At 46.0% G+C, this 25,524-nt stretch overlaps 1 protein-coding gene across 1 annotated transcript in view; it reads left to right on the forward strand.

Moving 5' to 3' along the window:
* The window catches only part of LOC119437245 (nose resistant to fluoxetine protein 6-like), a 76,706-nt gene that overhangs the window by 19,138 nt on the left and 32,044 nt on the right, over nucleotides 1–25,524 (forward strand). Inside the window, exons 4-7 of the mRNA XM_037704286.2 lie at nucleotides 2,504–2,674; nucleotides 5,139–5,232; nucleotides 12,072–12,164; nucleotides 17,719–17,887. Of these exons, the coding sequence (XP_037560214.1) occupies nucleotides 2,504–2,674; nucleotides 5,139–5,232; nucleotides 12,072–12,164; nucleotides 17,719–17,887 (527 nt within the window). The remainder of the gene's footprint in view (nucleotides 1–2,503; nucleotides 2,675–5,138; nucleotides 5,233–12,071; nucleotides 12,165–17,718; nucleotides 17,888–25,524) is intronic.

The following is a 25,524-nucleotide window of genomic DNA, read 5'->3' on the forward strand; positions in this document are numbered from 1 at the left end:
ATTATAACAAGGTCATAACATTAGCAACAGAAATCCCTGCAGCCCTCTCAAAGGCAAGAGCACCACTCTCTTCAATACATGTTTCACAACGATAAATAATTCTGCATGCGGCACCGAATAAAATAAATGTACTACATCTCCTGAGAACGCATACCCACCCCCTTAAAAACCTAGCGAGAATTGCGTGATGTCATCCGCATTTCTTGCAAGCAACAGATCTTCCACCACAATCCATTTTAGTTGCTTTAAAAGAAATTGGCTTACAAGTTGTTGACAGGAATATCGTTCACTAACGATACACCTCAATGGCTTCTCTAGCTGAATTGTGTGTATTCACGCTAAAAAACACCGACAGCACGCCTACTTTCGCAGAATTAACCGCTCCAGATAGTCTTAAAAGTTCAAGATCTTTACACAGCAACGTGGCCTTGGCTTTTACCTTGTTCTCTTGGATCTTTGCTGGCTTGAAGTTCTTTCCTATTGCAAGTGCAGCTTGTTCATAGGCTCTGGAAGACGTAACTGTTAACATAAAAATTTTTAGATGCTTTTTAAACTAGCACATGTTTGATAGTGACCGATCTAGGGTGATATGATGCGCGGAAGCTGGCCGTGCATGTGCGGCTTGGCTATATATTGCGATGTTTTCTCGGAATAAAGTTAGTTGCGAGTGATGCTCTTTCCTTTCCTCTGTCTTTTCTTTGGTGTGTTGCGCCTTTTTCTCTATATGAAGCATATAGCAACTAGCCCAACAAGTAGTTTTATTAACATCCATGGCATCCTGAGAGCATGCTTCCGGAGGTGCAACAGAGGGAAGCCAGTTCTCAAACACGAGGTGACAACTTGGGGCGACGGATGGTGGCAACAATAATTGAATAAGAAAATTAAAAAAAAAAAAACATCGCAGAGTGTCACTAAACGGCTACCGAATACGTTCGTACTTTTGAGGTCCTAGCGAATACGTTTCCGTCGGCACTTATTTCGCCGAAAGGCGAAGTGCCCCAAGCAAAGTTATGCAGCCATGGCTAGACTGTCGTGACAGCCCAGAATCCGCCGTAAGCGCTGTGTAACCTTCGTCGCCGGATGACCCCATCGCCCTATTTACGGAAAAACTCCACATGGCAGGCGAATGTCCTTACAAACGGTTATTTACATTATGCGCATACTTCGCAACAATTTCATTGCGCTGTTTGTAGAGACCTTGACTTAACGGCGAACAGCAGTTTCAAGCTAGGAAATAAGAGTGGAACTGGAGGTGGTGCCGCGTTCGCGCGCTAACTCGTACGTTTGTTCTTTCGTTCGCTCGCTCGTGCGTCACACTTTTGTCCAAGGACGACGAGATGTAATACATACATATATCCAAGCATGTATAACTAGGATCGAGCAAACATTCATAGTTTCAAGTCCAGCTTTACTACCAGTACTCAACAGGCACTTCGAGCAAGCGCACAAAAAATACCCGCAATGCTAAATGCTCCTCCCACACGGGAATGCCTCCGGAATGAACAAGACTCCTTGTGTCGCGAAACTTATTTAGTGTACACTTGCGGGAAGCAAACTCTGTGCGTAGAATACAGCGAATAATTATGCTTAGCTATAATGTAGCTATACACCATACTGCGTTTGAAATGTTATACGCGGCAAATGTACGGAAAATTGCGTAGAACGATTGCTTTAAGGAGTCTTGGTCGTGCAACACTCCGGTTTACAGGAGTGTCAAGGAGTTCTTCCGGTGGCGCGGCAGTTCTGTCAAAGTATCCGAGAAGTACAGCGGGATGTCTCTCAAGATCACATTGCATTCCCAGAGTCGAGGGATGATAACAGCCTTTTCATTTATTGGAGCAAAGATTCACTGGAGTCTGGGTTTTTCTCAAGCCTATGATGCCTAAACACACTTCCACATAAAGGACAATTAGAACTTGTTCACATTTACGGAGAGCACCTTTGTGGAGTATGGAGAGTACATCCGTTTCAGGATGAATGAATAAATAAATAAATAATAAATAAATAAAACGCGTTTACATGTTTAAGGTAACAAGGATAATAACTAATTATTTGTGCATAATTTTCTGAACTGTCCACAACCAAAACGTCAATCCAGCATAGCCAAAACGCCTATGTGGGCTTCAGTTTAAGTTTCCCTCACTTAAATCGGTATTTTGAGGTATCAAGCTCGACGTAGCATATGTGTATACTGAACATTACCGGTTCCAAATTATGGCGCTGCGGGCTTCGTCAAGTTGCCGAACGACAGCGTTTTCTGCCGGTGCTCAACTTTCTGTGTTGTGCAGTGCACGAGATCTGATATATTGATTGAGAGATAGAACATTCGCTTGATTACTTGTTTGACTATCTGCGTGTTTGAATGATTGATTTATCTATTGATTGACATCGGCGGAATTTTTTGTCAGGGTTGAACTGAATCGTACCCATTGTTCCCGAAAAAAGCGCGACCCTTTTCCCAGCGTAGCTTGATTCTTATGTGCGTTTCCTTCTACCACCGCAGCTCTCCTCTCCCGCTTCACGACGTCCTTCTCGATGGTACGGAGCCTGCGCAGCGTGTTCCGGCCAGAGACCAGCCTGGGCCCACTGAGTGCCCTACACGGACTCCGTTCGCTGACGCTACTCTGGTTCATGCTGGGGCACATCTTCCTTTTCGTCAACTACCAGTTCTTCCGTGAGTGTACGCGTGTATTCGCGCCCGTGTTCCAAGTAAGCTAGAAAGTACGAGCTCTTGCTGATTTTAGGGTTAGACCCATTCCAAGTTCGGGCCAATCACGGCGGCAGCTGTGCTGCTCGTGAGCGATGTAAAAAGGAATTACCGAATTAGTTTTCGAGTAACCACTACTCGAGACGCGTTCTTGTGGCACCGGTTAGATCTTTCGTCGAACACTGCGTCTTGTGCAATACATTTACCTTCGGCATAGCTGGCGGGACATTGAGACGTTCTAAACAGAAATTTAAATGTTCCCATTCACATTTTTGGGGGTATGTGACACAACACACAGGTGTACATGGGCTCGAAATAATCACACTTCGTTCTCCCTTATTTTTTAGGTTTTCTAAATGACCAAGTTCATTGCTTTCCCTATTCACCCCCCCTCCCCTTAACTCCCTCCTATTTAAGAGGAAAGAAACATAAATCCGCAAGTCAAGTTCTGCCATCCATCTATCTATCCTTCTTTATATTTCAATCAACATTGCGGGTGAGTAAAATGAACTGCTTCGCCTGGGTGACTTCCGTGCCAGTTGGGGTACTTTCTGGGGCGTAACGCGATCACGCTGAGCTCCCAGAAAAAAAATGAAGGAAGTAATAACGAAAACCACCCGGCAGACAATGCGAAGCCGCCAGATGAGAGCTGTACTTGAGTGGCCGTCGGCCGGGATGTCACAGAGAGAAAATAACAGGGCAACGGCAACGGCACCAACGGATGTAGCGCTAACGCGTAAATACTCTAAGCCCCCGAAAGGCGTATGCGCGCCGAGTAAGAAAGCCCCCCTCGAAAACCTCTCAGCATTTCCAGAGACGTCGCTGGAGAGTTGATCTCTCTGTAGTGGAACAGTCATTTCTACTTTCTTTCTTTCTTTCTTTCTTTCTTTCTTTCTTTCTTTCTTTCTTTCTTTCTTTCTTTCTTTCTTTCTTTCTTTCTTTCTTTCTTTCTTTCTTTCTTTCTTTCTTTCTTTCTTTCTTCTTATTTTGTCTCATAACGTCTTCGAGCAGCCGCGAAGGCCCGAGACGAGGCTCAGCCGCTAGACCAAAGAACACGACACAGAAGATAGTAGCGAGCGCAATACAATCTACTCCTTTATCGTTATTTTATTTCCCCCTTTGGTCCCAAGCCCAACAACTACTATCCATACGGAAATCGGCGCGGACGCGCATTTGACGCCTCGTATTTACGTTTCCCGGCTGCGGATGGGCTATAGCAGAAGCCGAAGCCATAGCCGAGACGCCTTGACCCCGGCCAGAATCAATCAGCCTCGGAACGGGACGCGTGAGGCGGGCGGAATGATAATACCTTTTTTTTTTACCTTTTCCTACACTCGCTTTCTCGGTGTTGTCGCTTGAATATGTGATGGCGAGGAAGAAAAATGGCCTTCCGACTCCGAGGGTTAGTGGCGCAGTAGCCGAAAAAAGAACACGCTCTTTCATAAAGGACGGCTGGTGGAGCCGGAGCAAAAATATGCAGCAGACACGCGGGGGCATTCTGCATGCTGCCAGCGAGACACTAGTAGACCCCTGTCGCTGCCGTGAGTGTATGGGCTAAAGAAAGGGCCGCACGGCGGAGGCGGTGCCACCCGACGAAGGCCAAGCAGGGCGACAGGAAGAGCGTGATAACTAGGACGTCGATTGGAAGGTTACGCCAGTGAACGGGAGTCTCTCACTGAAACAACTCGACAAGACTGCATCCTGATACGAAGGATGCCCTGCAAAACACTGTGCCGAGTAGGGCTTTGCCTGCGGCTGGCGCCGTTCACGGCGCATGTGCATGTTTACTACACCACTCAGGTACTACCGCAACGACCAAATGCTCGCTTGTGCGTATGATTCACGTAGGGACGACAGGGCCGCAAGAGAAGGTTACGTGCAGCGAACGTTTCGTGCAATCAGCATATTTTTTTTATGATGAGTTGGAATATACGAAGGCTGCAAGCACAGAATCGCGGCATACATAACATGTTGCGACATATAGTCCGGGTCAGTTAACCTGGTAGCACGACTTCTTGCGAATGTGACAATAGGCATACTGCCCTGTTTTTTCCTATTTTGCCTAAAGAAAGTGGCCCAATGTGAGGGCATCAGTTAAAGCGAGTGCTAAAGCCTGTAGCGCTTGTATGGCTAAAAAGCGCGGAATTAAAGAAAAGAAGCCGGCTACGCGAGCTCGCCACATCCTTTCATTACACTACAACGCAGTTTTGACATAGACTGCTGCATGTTCCTTTTCCGCAATAAAGGGACCGAAGCGAGAGGACAAAACAAAACAAAAAAAGAAAGAAAATGAGAGTCTTCTCCCATTTCCGCTATTCCTCGTCCGGAATACGAAGTTGCTGTGTATGTTCGCGCGGCCAGGCACCGTTTATTTATCGTCCGCGACCTCCCGCCAGCCCCGGTCTCATCCCTTTCTCTGTCCGCAACGCAGGAAATCTGATGATCGCCGTGGGCTTTGCCAAGGACTTCTCCTTTCAGATGGTCATCAACTCGACACTGGCCACGGACACATTAATCTTTCTCAAGTGAGTCCATGCCCGTGCACAAGCGGGGGGAAAAAAGAAAATAAAAATGGCGAATGCGTAGTGGCGCTGGCCGCGCACCGTAAGGCCACCATTTCGGGAACGCCGTGGCTTTCCCGAAATGCAATGCGCACTATGCGCACTTGGGTTATGCAATAATCCGAATGCGCGGCAGTCGGCGCATTCTGCGTCATGTGATGATGAGTAGAGGAACCTTTCACTTAACCATACCATCTACGCTGATATGTATGAGGGTGCATGTGTTTCTGCCTTTCGACCTCACGGGGGGCTGTTATGTAAGTGTCCACCTAGCGCGTATGTCCATTTCGTCTGCTGCTAAGTGCTGATTGGCTGGAGGCGTCTGTCCCCTTCTGACGCGCACTCCAGCCCAGCCTATCAGAACTTCAGCAGTAGATGAAATGGACATGTCTACTAGGTGGACACTTATAAAATAGTACCCCCCCCCCCCCCCCTCCGGTAGCCCGCGCGCTTTACTACAGATGAGAATGAAAAGAATGAGAACCGCTCGAATTATCGCGTTTGGTTTGTTAAGCACTGTACATTTACTGGGCACTATGCTGATAAAGAGAACACTCTTACGTGCAGCTGTCACTTTGCTGGCGCTCTAACTCTACGTCTCGGATGAAACTATGTCAGTACATTTCACAAGTGGATAAACAGGCGCTAGCGCTACTAATCAGAAGTCATCTGCTCCAAAGCCGGGAGATTGTATACATTTGCGAGAGGGGAAAATTTGCTCATGCTATACCCTCATGTGTTCTTTTTTAACAGTGAATGGCACGATACATTGCGCATGCATCTCCGCGAGCCTGCCAACATGAATGTTTTGTCGAGCTGGCGAATGTAGTGTGTATACAAGCCGTAGTTATCGTGTGAACACAGGGCAGAAAGGCATGAAATACAAAACCAGAGGAATACATAGAACGCAGACCTGTGTCACGACTACTTTATTTTGCGCTGTGTTTTCGCAAAACTAACCATACCGAATTTATCAGCACATTCGCATAGTTATGTGGAAGGTTTATTGGGAGGCTTGAGGGTGCGTAGTTCGTGCTATTCACGTGGCTTCTGATGCATATCCTTTGCATCAGGCCACAACTTGCGTATTCTAAATGACGGAAGCCCGAAATTTCTGCGAGGAACAACGTACAGCAGCTGCCTAGGCTTAACACTGGTGTCACGTTGCCTGACTTCGAGAGTGCAGTGGTTCACTGATATCAAAACCCATGGAAGTGATCATATTCCGACCTATGTGAGAATCGATGGACTAGAAGCCACATTACCGATTGTATCTCGGCAAATTGACTGGTCCGTCTTTGAAGACCTTGTAGAAGACACATCCAAGAAAGAAATCGCACGCAGGCTAGGCGACATAATTGCAGACGCAATGCAATATTGTACGCGTTGCTTCACACATTCATCAAAGCGTACAGAGTATGACATTGACCTGGAAAGGCTTCGTGCACTACGTCGTCGAGCTGACAGGAGGTACAGGCGCACGAAGTCAATTATTGACCTCAGATTAGCTCGGTGAATGCAAAAGAAGAAACTGCGCTGGATGAGTAAGCTAGAAAATCAAAGATGGAAATGCTTTTGTGAGTCATTGGACCCCCACAAGCCACTGTCCCGTGTGTGGCGTACGCTACGGGGTCTTCGCTAATGTCCCCAGCTACGACACCCTTTTAACGCCCTTGCACTCTATCAAAACCACCGTAAGATACACATTTCAGAAGAATTTTGTGCGAAAGTCGCCGGCGGGACAATTCTGTTTCCTGACATGGTTTAAGGCGACATTCCTGGTCCACGAGATACAAGTGTGGGCGCTCCATTTTCTATGGAAGAGTTAGAAGCTGCTATGGCGCTCTGTAGGTGTAGGGATCGAATCCCGGCCGCGGCGGCCGCATTTCGATGGAGGTGAAATGCAAAAACGCCCATGTGCTTGCGTTGTAGGGCACGTAAAAGAACCCCAGGTGGTCAAAATTAATCCTGAACCCTCCACTACGGCGTGCCTCATAGTTGGAACTGGTTTTGGCTTGTAAACCCTAGAAAGAAGGTGTTCGTCTTCGCCAGGGCCCGACGGAATAACATATACTGATCTGCGCGACCTAGGTAGAGAAGCGCGACCATTACTGCTCAACCTTTTTAATATGTCACGGCAAGATGGCGCCGTTCCACAGGAATGGCAACGCAGCCGCCTGGTACCGCTGGTAAAATCAGGATATCACCGCTAGAACTGGCATCATATCGGCCTAGGAGGGCGAGTATTTCGATGGATCCGAAACTCCTTGACAGATAAGGACCTTGTTTGTACGCACGAAAGATGGTCCGACTACCGACCAATACACATGCCGTGGCGTTCCTCAAGGCGGTGTTCTAAGCCCTATTCTTTTCAACCTCGCACTTCTTGAGCTGCCCGATTCCCTACCGGAAGCAGTGAGTGTCTCAATCTACGCCAACGACATCTGCATTTGGGCATCAGCGGTGACTCGCCTGCAGGTTCGTGCAAGGCTGCAGATGGCAGCCACACAAGCATCTGGCTATCTTTGCACACAAGACCTAACCATCTCGACAGAAAAATGTGTAGGTCGCTTTTACGCGAAAACCGATGTCTGGTTATCCAGTGTGCATCGATGGCCAGCGTATCTCCTACAAGAGAAATCATCGGTTTTTGGGTGTCATTGTTGAGTGGGACCTCTCCCTGAGCCCTCAGGTTGCCCACTTGAAGAAGCTCACATCTATTGTCCACGTCTTCAAATTCATCGCCGGTAAAACATGGGGATCATCAGTGGGCTTTATGCTACTGTTGTACCGAGCACTTTTTATCTGATTCCTACGCTACAGCTCTCCCGTGCTGCTAAAACATGCAAGTCAAATCTTCGAGCCTTTCAGAGCGTGCAAGCACAGGCATTACGCATTTACCTCGGCCTTCAGCAGAGCGCCTCAACAGCAGCAACAGTTATCATGGCTCAAAACCATCCGATCACGACTTACATGACCATCGACATGCTCAGGGCCCATATTCGCCACGTTTCACGCATGTAATCAAGCTCTCTTGCCTGCCTGCCAGTACGACGACCACAGTTGTCCTTCTACAACGTGGTCAGCATTCATCGTGCCTCCCTACCATCCGGCTTCACACCTTCGACACGTTCACCGTCAGCGTTGTGGTGTTTAAAACAACCTGAAGTGTGCATTTCCATTCCAGGATTAAGAAAGAAGGCTGGCCTGTCTACCTTGGCCTTGAAGCAAGCAGCTCTAGATTACTTGCACACTTTCTACTTTGACCGAGTCCACATATATATGGATGGCTCTTCCACTCAGACCAGCTACACCGGCGCAGTGGTTATACCATCACGATCAATAAGCGTCACATACAAGCTTTTTCACGTCACATCATCGACCGGTTCGTAGGTTGTTGCCCTCCGAGGTGCCGTTGATCATATTAACAACGAACCGGCTAATCGGTGGGCAATATTCTGTGACTCAAAGGCGGCCCTACAATGTCTTTTGTCAGCTCTTCGTCGCGCTTCCTGTGAACAACTCGTGTCGGAGATGCGTGAAATAAACCATCATACGACCGCAATGAGACACGACGTCGTGTTTACGTGGCTGCCGGGTCTTTGCGGTATCTCCGGCAACGACCTTGCCGACGGAGCTGCTAGGAAAACAAACGAAGGAGGAAACCTTGTTTCTGTGCCTTTATCGAAGACTGACGCAGCCCGACACCTAAGCAAGCTAGCGCACCGTATGGCACTGGAGAAGTGGCACACACCTGGATTCACCCAGCATCGGTTGCCTTCTCTCGACTCATCTTTGCAACTGTGGTCTTTGCAAGTGTGGCTGTTACCTGGACTTCTGCGAAGTGAGGAAACAATGCTGTGCTGCTTACGCTTGGGTGTTGCATTCACCAATGCATACACGTGTTTGATTGGAATGGCTGATAGCACCGAGTGCAATGCCTGTGGTGTCGAGGAGACCATAGAACATCTACTGTGCTACTACCCATCATTTGAAAATGAAAGAGATGACCTGTGCACGGCTCTAAATCAGCTGGATCAAAAACATTTTACTTTGAACAAGATCTTGGGACCATGGGCTCGAATATCGCAGCTACAAAAGGCCACAAAAGTGCTGCTGCGATTTTTGAAAACTACCGGATTGAGTGACCATCTGTGATCTGGACTGAGTGACCGTCACTGATAGAGCAGAGATCCGTTGCTACGTCGGTGATATCCACAGCGGACTTTCTATTCTCCTCTTAATCTTTCCCTCCCCTTTTCCCTTCCCCCAGTGTAGGGTAGCCAACCGGGATCAGTCTGGTTAACCTCCCTGCCTTTCATTTATCATTTTCTCTCTCTCTCTCTCTGTAAATACTATAATCACATTTTTAATGATTTTTTGTGATTTTTCGCTCTCCTCCTCCTAGGACCTTTGTGTCCCAGATGATCTTCCCTATGCAGAGTAGCAGGTAGGACGTCGCCTACTTAAACACCGGCAGTCTGTGTTTCAATAAAGAGGTTTCTTGCTCTCTTTTTTATTTTGCAGCTGTACTTTTTGTTCGTTCGTTTGTTTGTTAGTTTGTTTATTTTGTTTGTTTGTTTGTTTGTTTGGTATAATTTATTTGTTTTGTTTCCCCAATTGTTGCTGATCTCCGGACGCGACTTCTTTTTTTCTCCCCGCTTCGCAAATGAAGTATTCATAGGTTCATTTCCTCCACAAACTGTTGCAATGGGCTCTGGCGGAAACCTGGCTTCCCGAATGCTGCGAAGCTGCAGGCTTCAAATAGCGAGAATGCCTCGTGGCGAGTTCCCACTGAGCGAGGCAAGCTGGCACCATTCGACGCCCGACCAAGGCCGGCCGTTTTGTGTGCGTACGCGGAGGAGAAGCGCCGCGTGCCGCGTTGTTCGCGCGCACGCGTCCATTCTTTCACGACGAGAGCCATCTCCGCTTTCTGGATGCTCCGAGAGCCGCCGGGGGCGAGCAAGCCGCCGAAACCGGAAATGAGAGCGCGTTTGTCTCTCGCGCAACAAGAGCGCGCTTCTCTCGTGTCCCCACCGAGCGGTGTATCTCTGCCCGGCAACTACGTGTAACGTCTCCATCACCGAGCGGCCAGAGGCTGCAGCGCCTGGCAACGAGGGGAAGCAACCGTTTGTCTCACTTCCCGCGCGAAGTTCGTAAACGACTGGAGTAACTACGTACAGTTCGTGTTTTTTTGTGTTTTTTTGTCCTTTCGGTAATTTCGGTAATGACTTGGTTGGAACGTCACAGAAACAGGGGGCCCCTACATGTGTGTCGCCTGAGAGTGATTGAATGAAATGAATGATTGCAGTATACCCGACGCTATGGTTGAATGGTTATGACGTCCTGCTGCGGAGCTCGAGGTGACGGGTGCGATCCCTATCCGGGCAGCCAAATTTCGATGGGCACGGAATGCACAAAACGCTTGCGTACATTGCATAACTTCGACCGCACATTGAATAACTACAGCTAACATTAATTAAATCGATCCCTCAATCCCGGCGTGTTTTATAGCCACCTCTTCCCCATCTCTTGCTTTGCGACGTTAAATCCAATGAAACAACCAAAACTGGGGCCCCCCGAGTGACGTTGCTGCTTGTCGTCGCCGTGGTGCAGTTGGCTGGATAGTCAAATTTCACCATGAAACGCTGTCGTGGGGGCAGACACTCAGGGCTCCGAAAAGCCTACCCCACACTAAGGACGCAATACGCAACCAACTTCGGACGCTCTACACAACTTCACATCAGTCATGTCGGGACATTGAAGTTAGTAGCGAAAAGGCTACCTTCCTCTATCGGGCTCGAGCTGACTCCGCCTGTATACACAGGCGTGGTTAAGACGGGACGTTCTTCTTCCGTGCTTGGTGGCTAATGTGGTGACGTCAAACACTTCGTTCCACGATGTGCTGTCCCAGCATTTCTTCGAGGAGAGAAAAAGAAGCTGTCTACCCGACGTATCTTGTCTTACCAACGTGAGCTTCCGAGGCGCAGTGCTTCCTGATAGACCCTATAAGCGTTCACTGAAATAGTCTTACACCTGCCCATTGCCTTCCTCCGAGACGCTGATTTCATAGAAGTTTGCTGAAACCCCCGTGGTTTGTAACGTCACATATGCTCGGCCAGAATAGTCACTGCAGCCAAGCACCCTAGGCTAAGCCCGCCTGTTGCAACGTCACCACACACGATGCATTTTCAGAAGGAAAAGCCAGATAATTAGTGAAGTACCTTTCAAGCAGCTGCCGCGGCCCTTACTGGTCAAGTGGGAGAGAAGCTTAAATGCGACATAAGAACAAGAGCCGTCTCCGCTTCCAGGCTGCATGAGAACGATGACAACCGCTAGGGTGAGCGAGCCACAGAGACCGAATCAACTTGCCACGCAAAATAGTGCTGGTGATGCTGAGCGCTACCTTCTTCCATATTATTGCGTTCTCCATTCGGATGTAAAACGCAGAATGACTCCGTAGTACGATTCTCATGAATTACTGAATTATTAAATTCGTAATTATATTCAATAGGAACAGCGATGCGTTTAGTATTTGTTTTGAACTGCAAACGCAGTTATGTGACCGCTACCTAAGATTACCAGAACTAGGTACACAAGTACTACACACTTAATACAGAGTTAGCCAGGCGAACTTTCGTGATAGCTGGCAGTGAAGGGCAAATCGGCGAACAAAATTGAATTGAAGACATGAATGCAGGGTAAATGATGGCGATACTTGATATAACATTCAGTTTCCGTATATGGGAAGCGCAATTTTGGGAGCCCCGTTCCCGGCTGAGCTCATTGTTCTTCATTCGCAGCGGGCTCCTGTTCGGCTACCACGGCCTTGTGGACCACGAGTCGACCGGCAGACGACGGCAGCCCTTCTTTAGCGTGCTCCACAAAGCGTTCAGGTGTGTACCATCTTTGAATATCTCGTGTTGATACTCCTTCTTGCTGCTATATATATATATACAGGGTGTTTCAGCGAACACTTTCAAAATTTATATATATATATATATATATATATATATATATATATATACAGGGTGTTTCAGCGAGCACTTTCAAAATTTATTTAAGGTTGCCTGTGGCAGGTCACCCAATTCTAGTTATTGAGGTGGTCTACTCGAAGAGGTGGACATTACTTGCACAAAAATTGAACTGCATAATCGAATAATTAACAGAAATTCACTAATTAAGTTTTTAACTAATTACCTGATGGCCCATATTGCAATTTACAAGTTGTAGCCGTGGAGTTCGTAAGGCGGATCCACTTGGATCGAATTGTCGGGATGACACCAGTTTCGAGATATTAATTCCCGATCTTTGCGGAGAAATGCATTGGCGTTCCAGTTAGGTTCTCAACAAAATGTCGCTTTTTGCATTGAAGCACAAAATTAACTGGAACGCCAATACATTTCTCCGCAAAGTTCGGGAATTAATATCCGGAAACTGGTGTCATCCCGACCATTCGATCCAAGTGGATCCGCCTTACGAACTCCACGGCTACAATTTGTAAATTGCAATATGGGCCATCAGGTAATAGGTTAAAAACTTAATTAGTGAATTTCTGTTAATTATTCGATTATGCAGTTCAATTTATTGTGCAAGTAATGTCCGCCTCTTCGAGTAGACCAGGCTCATGAACTAGAATTGTGCTATCTACCACAGGCAACCTTTCACAATTTTTGAAAGTGTTCGCTGAAACACCCTGTATATATATATATATATATATATATATATATATATATATGTGTGTGTGTGTGTGTGTGTGTGTGTGTGTGTGTGTGTTACCAACCACGCTCGACCAGCTTGACAACCGTACCCTTACGGACAACGCAATTCTTGGACCCTCGTCGCAGTACACGTCAGCCCGAGCTACGCTACAAGCGCTAGTGTGTATTTTAAAAGCATCGGGGCTGATTTAAAAACCATAGCAGCTGTCAGTTGCACACATTGCATTTGTGCGGATTTTCATATCTTCGTTGTTCATCTTGTGCTCTGCCCTTACCCTATCCCCCAGTGCAGACTGTCCGGTTGGCAGATTAACTGCCATCCGGACAGTTAATCTGGTTAACCTCTACCACCTGCACTTCTTATTTTCTCTCTCGCTCTGTTTATATATATATATATATATATATATATATATATATATATATAGGATGTTTTAGCGAACATTTTCAAAATTTATTTAAGCTTGCCTGTGGCAGATAGCCCAATTCTAGCTCATGAGCTGGTCTACTCGAAGAGGTGGACATTATGCACAAGAAATTGAACTGCATAATCGAATAATTAAAAGAAATTCACTAATTAAGTTTTTAACTAATTACCTGATGGCCCATATTCCAATTTACAAATTCTAGCCGTGGAGTTCGTAAGGCGGATCCACTTGGATCGAATTGTCGGGATGACACCAGTTTCGAGATATTAATTCCCGATCTTTGCGGAGAAATGCATTGGCGTTCCAGTTAGGTTCTTAACACAACGTCGCTTATTGCATTGAAGCACAAAATTAACCGGAACGCCAATGCATTTCTCCGCAAAGTTCGGGAATTAATATTTGGAAACTGGTGTCATCCCGAGAATTCGTTCCAAGTGGATCCGCCTTGCGAACTCCGCGGCTACAATTTGTAAATTGCAATATGGGCCAGTGTTTGATGTTATAGTTCAGCGGAAATCCGCTAGGTGGAGATAAGTAATTAAAGGGAAACTGAGAAATCCACCCAAATGTAGCAATTTGCTACAATGGAAACCCAACCGGGTTCCTCGAAAGAAAGCCTCGCAGTTGAAGAAAAATTCGTCCTGGTCTGGGACTCGAACCCGGGACCACCGCCTTTCCGGGGCAGCCGCTCTACCATCTGAGCTAACCAGGCGGCTAGCAGATGGCAGCGCGAAGCCGAATTTGTCGACAACTCGAAGCAAAGGCAAGTGTTTGATGTTATAGTTCAGCGGAAATGTCTCAATTTCCCTTTAATTACTTATCTCCACCTAGCGGATTTCCGCTGAACTATAACATCAAACACTTGCCTTTGCTTCGAGTTGTCGACAAATTCGACTTCGCTCTGCGATATGCTAGCCGCCTGGTTAGCTCCGATGGTAGAGCGGCTGTCCCGGAAAGGCGGTGGTCCCGGGTTCGACTCCCAGACCAGGACGAATTTTTCTTCAACTGCGAGGCTTTCTTTCGAGGAACCCGGTTAAGTTTCCATTGTAGCAAATTGCTACATTTGGGTAGATGTCTCTGTTTCCCTTCAATATGGGCCATCAGGTAATTAGTTAAAAACTTAATTAGTGAATTTCTGTTAATTATTGGATTATGCAGTTTAATTTCTTGTGCAAGGAATGTCCACCTCTTCGAGTAGACCAGCTCATGAGCTAGAATTGGGCTATCTGCCGCCACAGGCAACCTTAAATAAATTTTGAAAGTGTTCGCTAAAACATCCTATATATATATATATATATATATATATATATATATATATATATATAGGAACTTGGAGGTTGAGGACGCACGTACGAAAAAAAACGATACTTTATTTCCAACGTTTCGGCCGGGGTCCGGCCTTCGTCAGGGAATACCGGCCAACACGTTGGAAATAAAGTATCGTTTTTTTTTTCGTACGTGCGTCCTCAACCTCCAAGTTCCTGTGCAACTACTGGATCCCAGCATAACCTCACTTCATATATATATATATACTTCACTTTCGTGAACTGAATATATTTCAAGATAACCTGCTTTTAAATGCTTTTAGAAAGTGGTTTCCATTAGTTTACTTCCATATTTTTTCCGTGTAGGTGTTTTTTGTGTCGCGGCTTTCTTTCTCTTGTGCGGCATGCCCTAACAAAAACAAACGTTACCGCAGAATGGCCCACTGATTCTGTTTTTCTCGTAGCTGTTAGGCGAGCACTTTATTTAAAAGTATACTTTCAAATGGGCGCCTTCTGTTACGCAAGCTGGCTGCGTCAAAAGTTTTGGAGCAAAGCCCTAAGGCGAAGAACTTGGGTAACTGCCGGCTCTCCGTTCATTGATTTCGTCTTGAAAGCCATTTTCAGCCGGCACTTATTTTGGAAATCTCTTTGAGGGAAAGAACTTGCTGGCCTTGTGCAAAACAACAATCAATATCTACCACGGGGGACGCTCGGAGGCAAAAAAAGAAAAAGCTATACACAACACAGTTCGCGCACTAAATCGCTTTAGACATTGACATTGTAGGCAGTTTATGTGGAGTCCGGAGCCATTTTGAGCACGGAACAGCGGGCACAGACTCGGTCGCATGTAACAAGGGCTACCCGATATACGTTTCCTGTCTGTTTCTGAGTAAAACGGAACACTGCATTTAATGCGGTGCCTGAAAACGGATACCATAGTTTACAGGGGTTGTCGCGTCAGGTCGGAAGTATCCGTAACTATACAACTATTTTTGATTTTCGAAAGTCTGTAGCGGTTTCGTTGCACACTACACATTGTTGGTATTTGGAGATCACTGGAAGAGGCCTTCGTCCTGCTGTGGACATGAAACATGATGATGATGATGATGACGACGATGATGACAACACATAGTTTCTTGTATTACAGTCAAGTGACTGTAATAATAGTACTAAAATAAGAGTACTCTGATGAATTCTGACAGCTAAGGTAGCTGACTTTTATGACATTCTCTAAGACGTTTATATTTTAGGTTGCTTTCTACCTTGCGCATAATCGTCCGTTCACGATTTAAGGATTTGACGAATTGCAAAAGCTTTCCAAGGATTCTGCCCTTGAAAAACATTCATGTTACCACAAGAACGAGACTATTTCGTAATCGGATAAACTGAGGTACGCTCGGGCACCGCGTGCATGCTCAGCTACAGTTGGAAGCTTTGCGCGTGTCTGGCGAATTGAGGCTTGCGCAGTGCGAGTGGTTGCACCATAGTTCTGTTCTCGCACCGGCTGCGAAATCATCGCTTAAAAATCCAACCTTTGTCCCGTTACCAGATTTGGTGATCGATCTAGCAGCCATATGCGCCTCTATGCATGCAGCAAGTCGCGCTCTGACGTCAGCACTTGGCAGTACCCGTTCCTTCGTTTGTCCGGAAGAGTGGATGCTACTACTCGAAAGCCTCGGAATTTGTTGCAAGTTAGCACTACGACGTCTTGAACCTAATGTTCCAGACGATATTAGCAATTACGATTATCAAAATGTATTTATTTATTGTTGCTGTTGTTGCACGGGGGCATCAGGGGATTCTCGTGGGGATTCTTGTGAAAGTAGTCAATAGCTTGCGCTTCATGCCTTATCGACCGCTAATAAAAGACGAAGACAGAGAAAGAAAAACACGCAACGACGACACGGCCGCCAGTGTCGTCGTTTCGTTTTTTTTTTTTCTTTTGCTGTCTTCGTCTTTATTAGCGGTGAACATGACACGCAGTAAACACCAACTCGGCCAAACTAAAGTTCTTTTGAAGCTTGCGCTTGTTGCTGAAGGCACGGCTCTATGAATACAGCAGTATATCGCATCCCACTTACCTTTGAGTCACTTAGCGGTCAACATTCCACCGTTTCCACTGTTTCACGCGTACGTCGCATAAATTTGGCGGTGCCTGGTGTCACACGTCGAAAACGAAAGCTCGCTCGCACGCACTGTCTAGTTCGAGCACGAATGCTTCATCGGCAAAGACGTGGTGTGTGTAAGTAGTCGCTGTTACTCAATCCACCTATCCTTCTCGATGCACCACAGAGAGAGAGAGAGAGAAAAGCTTATTGAGAAGAAAGGCAGAGAGGTCATCCTGAGGTGCATTCCTCTAGACAGCTACTCTGGCTGGGGTCAGAGGGAAAAATGAGTGATGATGTGGGGGCCGATGACGGCAGGGGGAAGAAACAAAACACATAGCTAGCTAGTCCACTCATAGCCTAAAGTCCAAGTCCATACTTGAAAAAAAAGGGGGTTAAGGAATGGGGTCTTGATGGCCTACAAAGTAGACTTATAATTGCAGCAAGGGCCCGATATAACGTCCCCTGACAACGGTTGGCTGTCGAGACAAGCGAGAGTATCAGCCAGCCTCTGTGGATCTTCCATGTACTGAAGGCAATTACATAGCATATGCTTTATAGATACAAGCACATTGCCTCATCGCCCAGCTCATAATCCGAAGACTCAGTGTGTCGCATTAAGTGCAAGTAACGACGTGTAAACGCCACTGCCAGCCTGAACCTGCACAGTCGATTGGCATTGCTGTGCGGAATTTTGCCGCTAGTCTAAAGGTTATCTTAAGGTACGCTCTTAGGGTCGATGCACCAGCCATCCTACACGGGTTTTAGCAGGGTTTGTGCACGCTCGAAGCACCTTAGCACATCAGAATCGCAATAACGTACAGAGGTTTCGAATTCAAAACGAAGTAGTCAAGCTTGCGAGCCCTACGTGCTCCAACAGAATCAATACGGCCGCCAGCCACCGCAGCCTAAGCGACGAATTTTACTCGCGCAGGGCCGTGGTGTCGATGCTGCTGGCAACCATGGTCGCCATCCTGCTGCCCGTCATCGGATCTGGCCCCATGTGGAAGGAGACAATGGACAGTGTGGCGCAGAACTGTCACGACAACTGGTGGCTCAACGTCCTCTTCGTCAACAACATCTTCGTCGCGCCGCACGAAAGGGTACGTGCTGCGCCAGCGAGTACTTGTAGTGATGTAACCTATATCGGAGGTCACTTTCATTGATGGATTCGAACAATTACAAAAGAGGGCGGCTAGCCTTATCTTGGGCCTTATTCGACCAAGGGACTGCAATGAAACATAAGGTTGGCTTGGAACATCACTTATCACGATGGCGGAGATCCCGATCCGCCAATTCTTTAAAAAGAGATTATGCGAAATTAAAACTGCTATTAATTAGTAAAAGTAGTTAAGAATGGCACATTACATTTCAAAGCGAGATGTACAGCTTTCAAGTAAAGGGCGTTAAGAGAATTGTTGTATGGGATCAAGCTAACTAAAGCGTGAATGTGTCACAAAAATGAAAACATTTTTATAGGATGTTTAGCCGTCCCCTCCTCCCGCTTGCTATAATTTCCTCAGGTACCGTGAAGTGAAGGAATGATAGTTAACTTAATTGAAGTTATTTGTAAGCTTTAAAAGAAATGCCGGAAAATAAAGTCCGCATGTTGTGCACAGAGGCAGCCTCGTTAGGCTTAGCGTGTGGTTAAATACTAGCTTCTGTCTTCAACTCACTGCAATCCCTACCCTAAAAGGCTTGACACAGTTGATGAGTGGCTGGTACCGGCCAACGCCTTAACACCACGGCCCTTTGCCTCGCCAGCCAGTTTCCTACAAAAATTAACGCACGGAACTCCTGAACTGCGATGGTTCAGCCACCATACGAATGACGGTTAGTAAATGGATTGGCCTAATCTTCATGCTTGTGGTTTCAGATGTTCTTGTGGCGTTACGTATTTCGCTAAATTTCCGATGAATCATATTCGTCTAAACGCCTGAAGGCAATAAATAATAAACTTCTGCGCACATGCGCAATCATTTCGAATTGTTCTGCTATTAGAACGCTGCATTATATTGAACGTGATCGAATTGCAAACTCACAAAGCCATTTGAAGTTAAAATGACAACGTTTAGGCAAATGAATGTACTACCCATAATTTCCATGCTTGCAGCTACTTAAGGAAATGGCGCCAGGGTTCCTTTTAGCAAATTTTAGCTTTTTGGCTCACCTTACCAGAAGGAGTGGACCATATCCCCAGTGAAGAGACGACGTCCTTAACGCCACACACTCACCCCCGTCTACTATCCGTCACCACTCACATCCACACCAACACTTAGTGGCCCCGGACCACGGCCCGGAATCCCAATAAATGTTTCCCTCCCTCTATCTTTCACTCTCTCCAAAACATGGAGTCGTTTGGTCGTGTCTGTTGCTATGAATAATGCGTATCGCCTCCAAGACGTCCCATGGGTCTACTAGAAATACATTGTTTTCGCTTCGGGTGTTTAGCTGCCATATGCGGCTACGGTTATCTGCAGGACGACAGTCTGTTATAGCGCACTCGACGTCACAGAGGCGGGGATGGTGTCCTTGCACGAGAACGTTCGTGCTTCATTTCGTGTCATTTCCTTTTCTACGGGCGCGCATTCACTGCCAGTAATGTTGTTAAAACACAAAATATGCTGCTGACATAATTCCAGTGCTCTAAAAGCGCGGAAATCAGCAGGCACGCTTGGCGTAGTATGTTATCCCGTGAGCAGGTGTACACGTTCGTACGGTGCCGTGCTAACACTGCCCGAAAAGTTACACGAAAACACGGGTGCCGCGACGTTCGCGATCAGAAGAAGATCGGCTTACACTTACGCGCAAACGAAAATGGTACATTATGATGCGTCTTGTTCAAACATACTGAGAGCGTGCGACTTCTGCGCGATACGGCACACGCAAATCACTACAGGTACGACTGTTAAGGCACCTTCGCACTTCCAGTCGGTAAGCGCGAAAACAACTCTGAGAGCCTTAAACTTCGGCTTCTCAATGCGGCTTCTCAATGACAGTCAGGATGTCTCATGGAGCCACATACAAACCAAACGTAGGTAGCACGTGATATCGAAGTTATTCTGTTGACATATCGCCTAAGGGAGTCCTATGGCGATGCCGCGGTGCATCCGCGGATGGCAAACATGCTTCTTAAGGACCGCGCGTCGAGCGTATCTTATGGAAATTCAGTCTTAAAGGCCGGTGCACTTCGTATACTCTGCTGAGCGACGCAAATAGAGCTCTTAAAATTCGATGAACGAACTTATAGTGGGCTGCCGTGTTACCACCACTCTGCCGAAAGCGGATATAGCTGGAAGCATAGAAATGTCTTCACTGCATTTGTGCTAAGTGAGACGTTGTGTTGAAAATTGCAGCAACGAGCCGGTTTTCTTTTTATTTAGTTTGCGCTGAGTCAGCATAAATAGTGGCCAAACGCATTATTTTTGCTGGGAAAACATGAGCGAGCACGTGGGAAATGGACTTGCAGGTCCGATGCGTTACGTACAAAGTACAAAGAAAATTAGACGCAAAATTTTCTTTTAGCGCATTGAATGAGGGCTGGACTAAGGTTTCCTCGGGGCAGCCAGTTTCAGCCCAGTATCGAAAAAAAGGAGGAGAAATACGCCGATCCAACACGCACCTTGGAATCTTTCGTGAAGCGGTCAGTTAAATGCTGTAAATGTACCCATTTCGCTGCTGCGTATTTGGCATAAAGAGAACTGGCGCGTGCGCATGTCTTCTCGCGCACCCGCGCTAAGCAAAGTGACACACGTGGCGATCAATGATTTCAAAGAGCTAATAGGCCTGATAGACGTAGACGTCCGATTGTGGCGTAATGGTTAGAGAATGAGGCTGCTGCGCTGGGGAACCGGAGGCTCGATATATCCCAACATCGGGCTCGTAATTCAATTTTTTTAAAGCTTGAGCTATTCGGCAAGAAAGCAAGAAAGCAGCAGCGCCAAGCCACCATGACGAAGATAATCAACGAGGGTTCGCGAAGAATGCCTTTTAAAAAGTTCCGATTGAACCTCATGAAAATGGACAAGTTGCGCTGTTAAACCCGGGGGCAGGGGAATAAATGCCGGCCTCGGCGGCCGCATTTCGGTGGGGTCGAAATGCAAGGCCACCCGTGTACCTTTTGGGTGCACGTTAAAGAACCCTGGGAGACGGTCAAAAGGCAGGGCATGTCTCATAATCATATCTTAACTTTGGCACGTAAAACCCCCGAATTTAATTTCATTTTAAACGCTCAACAATGCCAGTGATGCGACAAGGGTCGGTCTGTCGTGCCCGTTCGCGAGCGACGACACAGACGGCGCGAAACCGGTTGGTAGGACTTAGATTCAGTGCTGAAGATTTGTGCTTCGCCATTTTTTTATACAAGTCTGCGGTGATGGCAGGTTGACTATTTCTACTTCGACATGCACGCTATTTAAATATCTACCATCAATAAGTGCACCAACACGCTGTGGTGCCGTAGTGACTTTGGTGTGGCGCTGCTAAGCCCGCGAGGGCGTGGGATCGAATCCAGACAGCGGCGGGATTTGGATTTTTTTTGCATTTGGACGGGGCTGAAATGCGAAAAAAAAAAAACGCCCGTGCTCCGTGTATTAGGTGCACGTCAAAGAACCACAGGTGCTCAAAATTAATGCGCAGTCTCCCGCTACCGCGTGCCTCATAATCACATCGTTGTTTTGGCACGTAAAACTCCAGAAGTTTTATGACAGACGCAACACGGACGATTTTGTACCCGTCGTAACGGTTACCGGATCACAAGATCTTGCCTTACGCTGTAAAGGCGTTTCTTTCGCGAACAGGAGCTGTTGTCATACAGCAGTGTGCCGTGAGTAGCCGAAAGGAATACTTTTTTTTTCTCCCACTTTTTAAAGCACGTGCCGAAGCTACGAAGACATGGGCGAGACTTGTAATATGTGCTTGTCTACGGCAGTCGTGGCGCTGATGCGCACACATTAGAAGTCTCGCCTGACTGCGCCAGGGCATGCGCTCGTCGAGGAGGAGACGGAATGCGCCGAGAAGAAGAAGCGTCGATGCGAGGGAAGCGCGTACTCGTCAAGAAACTTCCGGTTGGCCGAGCGGCACTTTTCAGAACATGGCCAGGCCCTATATCTGAGGCGCTCGAGCGGCGGAACGAGCGAAACTAAGTGATGGGCTCACAGCGCGACTCATCCATCTCGCTATCGTCGCCGTCGTTGGGCTCGCTGCGCGCGGAGCTGTTCGCGTTACATATAGCTTTATTGTATTGATGTTTACGTTCGTTTAGCGATAGCCGTACCATTATGCTCGTATCATTCCCCAGAGCCGGCCGTGCGCCACCGCAACTATACGAACAGGAAGCTTAACGAACTGGACGCAAAAAAAAAAAAATATATCCGTGCTTATTGGTGCCGCCGTCAACGGCCACGCATAAACAGGCTCCTGTGCCGACTTGCGCCGAATGGTGTAATGCCTGGTAGAGCCAGGTAGGCGGGGGAATATCCGGTATTCCGACGCCTGGAGGTGGCTGTACTCCTCGCCCGTACGACAATCATCTAGGATTTTAATTTGTTTATCCAAAGTACTGTAAAGTTCGCTTCAAAGTTCGCCGATTGCCGTATTTTATTTATTCAATACTGAAAACCTTGCCCAGGTCCAAGCAGGGTGCGTTTCTTGAAAAGCTAAACAAAGCAAATACAAACAAAGTTAATAAAGTTTAAAGAATTCAAATTGTGGCGAAAGGCAATAAATAATCGTTCCAATCGGTTACAGTGCGAGGAAAAAAAAACTGATAACTTGAATAAATCTGTTCGTGCGAAATACGGTGTCAGCGAAGTAGGATGATGTTGGCGAGTATGCCTTTATGTTGAAGACGATAGATAGGGTGCAGTACATCAACTTGTGGATTGTGCTTAGTTATAAACTAACTCTGATTGTCCTACATGCCTCTAATGAATTCGAACGGTGCAACAGACCTTCCCGGGAAAAATTTTCGAAATTTACCGGGTACGTCGAGCATACTCCCATTAAAAAGAAAAAAAAAAAGAGAAAAACGGCACTTCTACCTACCATACTAATCGCACGTTAAAAAAGAAATATTTCCTGCGTACCTTTAGTGGATGTCCCAAAAAAATTAATCAAGTAGGCAATAAATTTGCCTTCAAGTACTCTGTAGACAACGTGACAAATCGGGCTTCTTGCTTAACAAGTACGGCTCTTTAAGAGCGTTGCTCTCTGCAAATATAATTGGACTCCGCGCACAACGAACATGCGGATCGTTCTTTGACATACGCGAGTAAGAAGGAAAAAAATTGGCGCCAGTGCTTGTTAGCTCCTTAAACAGAGGAAGGTGAACAAAGCGTGCAATCACTTGACGCTCTCTTCAGTGCTTCCGCGCGCTTAGCAAACACGCATTTATTTTAAACTTTTACCTTTAGCAAAGCCTTAGGCTCTTTACATAAGGAATCACTATACATTAATATATATATATATATATATATATATATATTGCAACCATTTTTTATTAATTTTTGGGGGGCGAGTACAAATATTTTAAAATGGGCTGGAGCAGCCAGCGTAATTTGGTATGATCAGTTGGATTACCTGAAGAGACGGATATTACGTGCGCGCTGAATCGCAGTGTTTAGCAAACTTTAAGCAAGCGTGTTTCGCAAACCTTAAGTAATTAACTTCGTGATTATTTACTGTAGGACACATGAAGGAACTCCGAAATTGAGGCCAAGTAGGGGTGAAGTCGTGTTGGGATATGTATTCAGAAGGAGGTCTCATATATAGCACATGGCTGAAAGGGGACCTCCTGTTAGAAAATAAGTGGAGATAAATACAAAAAATGGCAACAAAACAGCATTAAGTAATTAGTTGTAACATTGTAAACATAGCAAAAATACCTGAGTAATAAACACCATAACACGGTGAATATCAGTCACACAAAAAATTAAGAAAAAAAAATGACGACATTGCAATAAATGCAGATCAGTTACACAGCGTTTAAGAGTGAAGACCAAATGAAACAAGCTCTTTCTAAAATGCTCCTAAAGATAACAATTGCTTGGTACTTGATGGTATCCTATTCCAAAACTGAACAGCCGCAAAAATAGCGGTATGCTTGCCATAGTTGGTACGTACATGTCATAGTAAAAAAATTGCGGTTCGAGGCAAACCTAGTCGGGTTAGACTTAAGCAGATGTTATTTTTGCAACCCATTAACTGCTGTGGTACCGTTTAGAGACTTGAAAACAAGAATTCCCAATTTATATTTGAACAGATTGCACACTGATAACGCACCATGCTGTTGAAATAATGAGGATGCGCTGGTGAACGGTGGGCTGAATATTAGGACAAGAATGGCTTGGCTTTGAAGGCGTTGGAGTGGACGTATGTCAGATGGATAGGTATTCGCCCGTGACGTGATATGACTGCGGATAAAGGCGCAGTACATCTTGAATAAATTAGGTAAATTGAAGAATGATCGTGCTTTACTTAATGTTCTTATACCGTAAGCTATCGTCTGTTTTATATATGAAATGTGAGGGGAATACTTCAGATGGGGCATCAAGAATAACTCCCAGAAATGTACACTGAGGAGTGCTAAGGAGGCGGTGGAAATTGATACTAATGGCAGGAGTAGATGAAAGGGGGTTCTCTCTCGAGTGAAAGACAACAAACTGTATTTTATTAGTGTTTATTATTAAACCATTAGCTTTGCACCAGTCTAATATTCCTGAGGTTAGTGGTCAGCTTGCTAGTTAACATATCGATGGACCTGTCACTTGTGACTATTGTTGTATCATCTGCATACAAGAAAGGTTGACTGTAGGTCATTCATATAAATTCGGAATAAAGGGGGGCCGAGTATGTAACCTTGAGGGACACCTTTGTCAATAGATTTAAAAGTAAAAGAACGTTACAAACACAAACGGCTTGCTCTCTATTAGATAAAAAGCTTTTAATTAGTTCACACGCACCACCTACCACGCCAATGGAGTTAAGTTTAGTTTCGTGATTATTTACTGTATGGCACATGAAGGAATTCCGAAATTGAGGCCAAGTAGGGGTGAAGTCCCGTTTCTGCTCAGCAGAAATTCATTGAGTAGAACAACTTTCCAGACATCTGTCCGTAAGTGCAGCATGTTCTCTGGTGCAAATAATTACAAATATTATCAAATAATTTTAATTAGTTGCCTGGACATTAGGATTTATTGTGCAGGTAATTCTTGCTCCTTCCAAAAAATACACTTCCAAAGCCGCAACAGAGCTGCCTGTCACAGGTGATCAAAAAAAAAAACATTGCTATAAAGAACGCTGGCAAACAAGGAAGTTGGCGAAACGTATGCCATCAATTGTCGAGCTCTTCTAAAACTATGAGAATGATGTATTTATTCTATTATAATGAGCTTTGATTGAAACATAGGAGTTACGTTACCTGCACAATGAATTAAGAACAGAGCTGGTACAAACAGGGAAAGGCCAAAAAGGACGGGTGAATTATTCCCTATCTTTCATCGTTCTGGGCCCATCCTGAGGGCCACAGAAGTGAATACAAATATCAAAACAGACTTATTCATATTATTTTTGTTCAACACTGGAGCAGGCTACATGGAAACTATTATCAACGACGGCATAGCAACAGAGACTTGATGAATGGGACTTGATAAATTTCGCATGAACGTGACATAAATTCTAGTCCTCTTTGGGTTACATTAGCTTATTTTGCGTGACGAAAAGTGATTGTGAGACACGAACT

The sequence above is a fragment of the Dermacentor silvarum genome, chromosome 1 (assembly GCF_013339745.2).
Source record: "Dermacentor silvarum isolate Dsil-2018 chromosome 1, BIME_Dsil_1.4, whole genome shotgun sequence".
Classification (NCBI taxonomy): Eukaryota; Metazoa; Arthropoda; class Arachnida; order Ixodida; family Ixodidae; genus Dermacentor; species Dermacentor silvarum.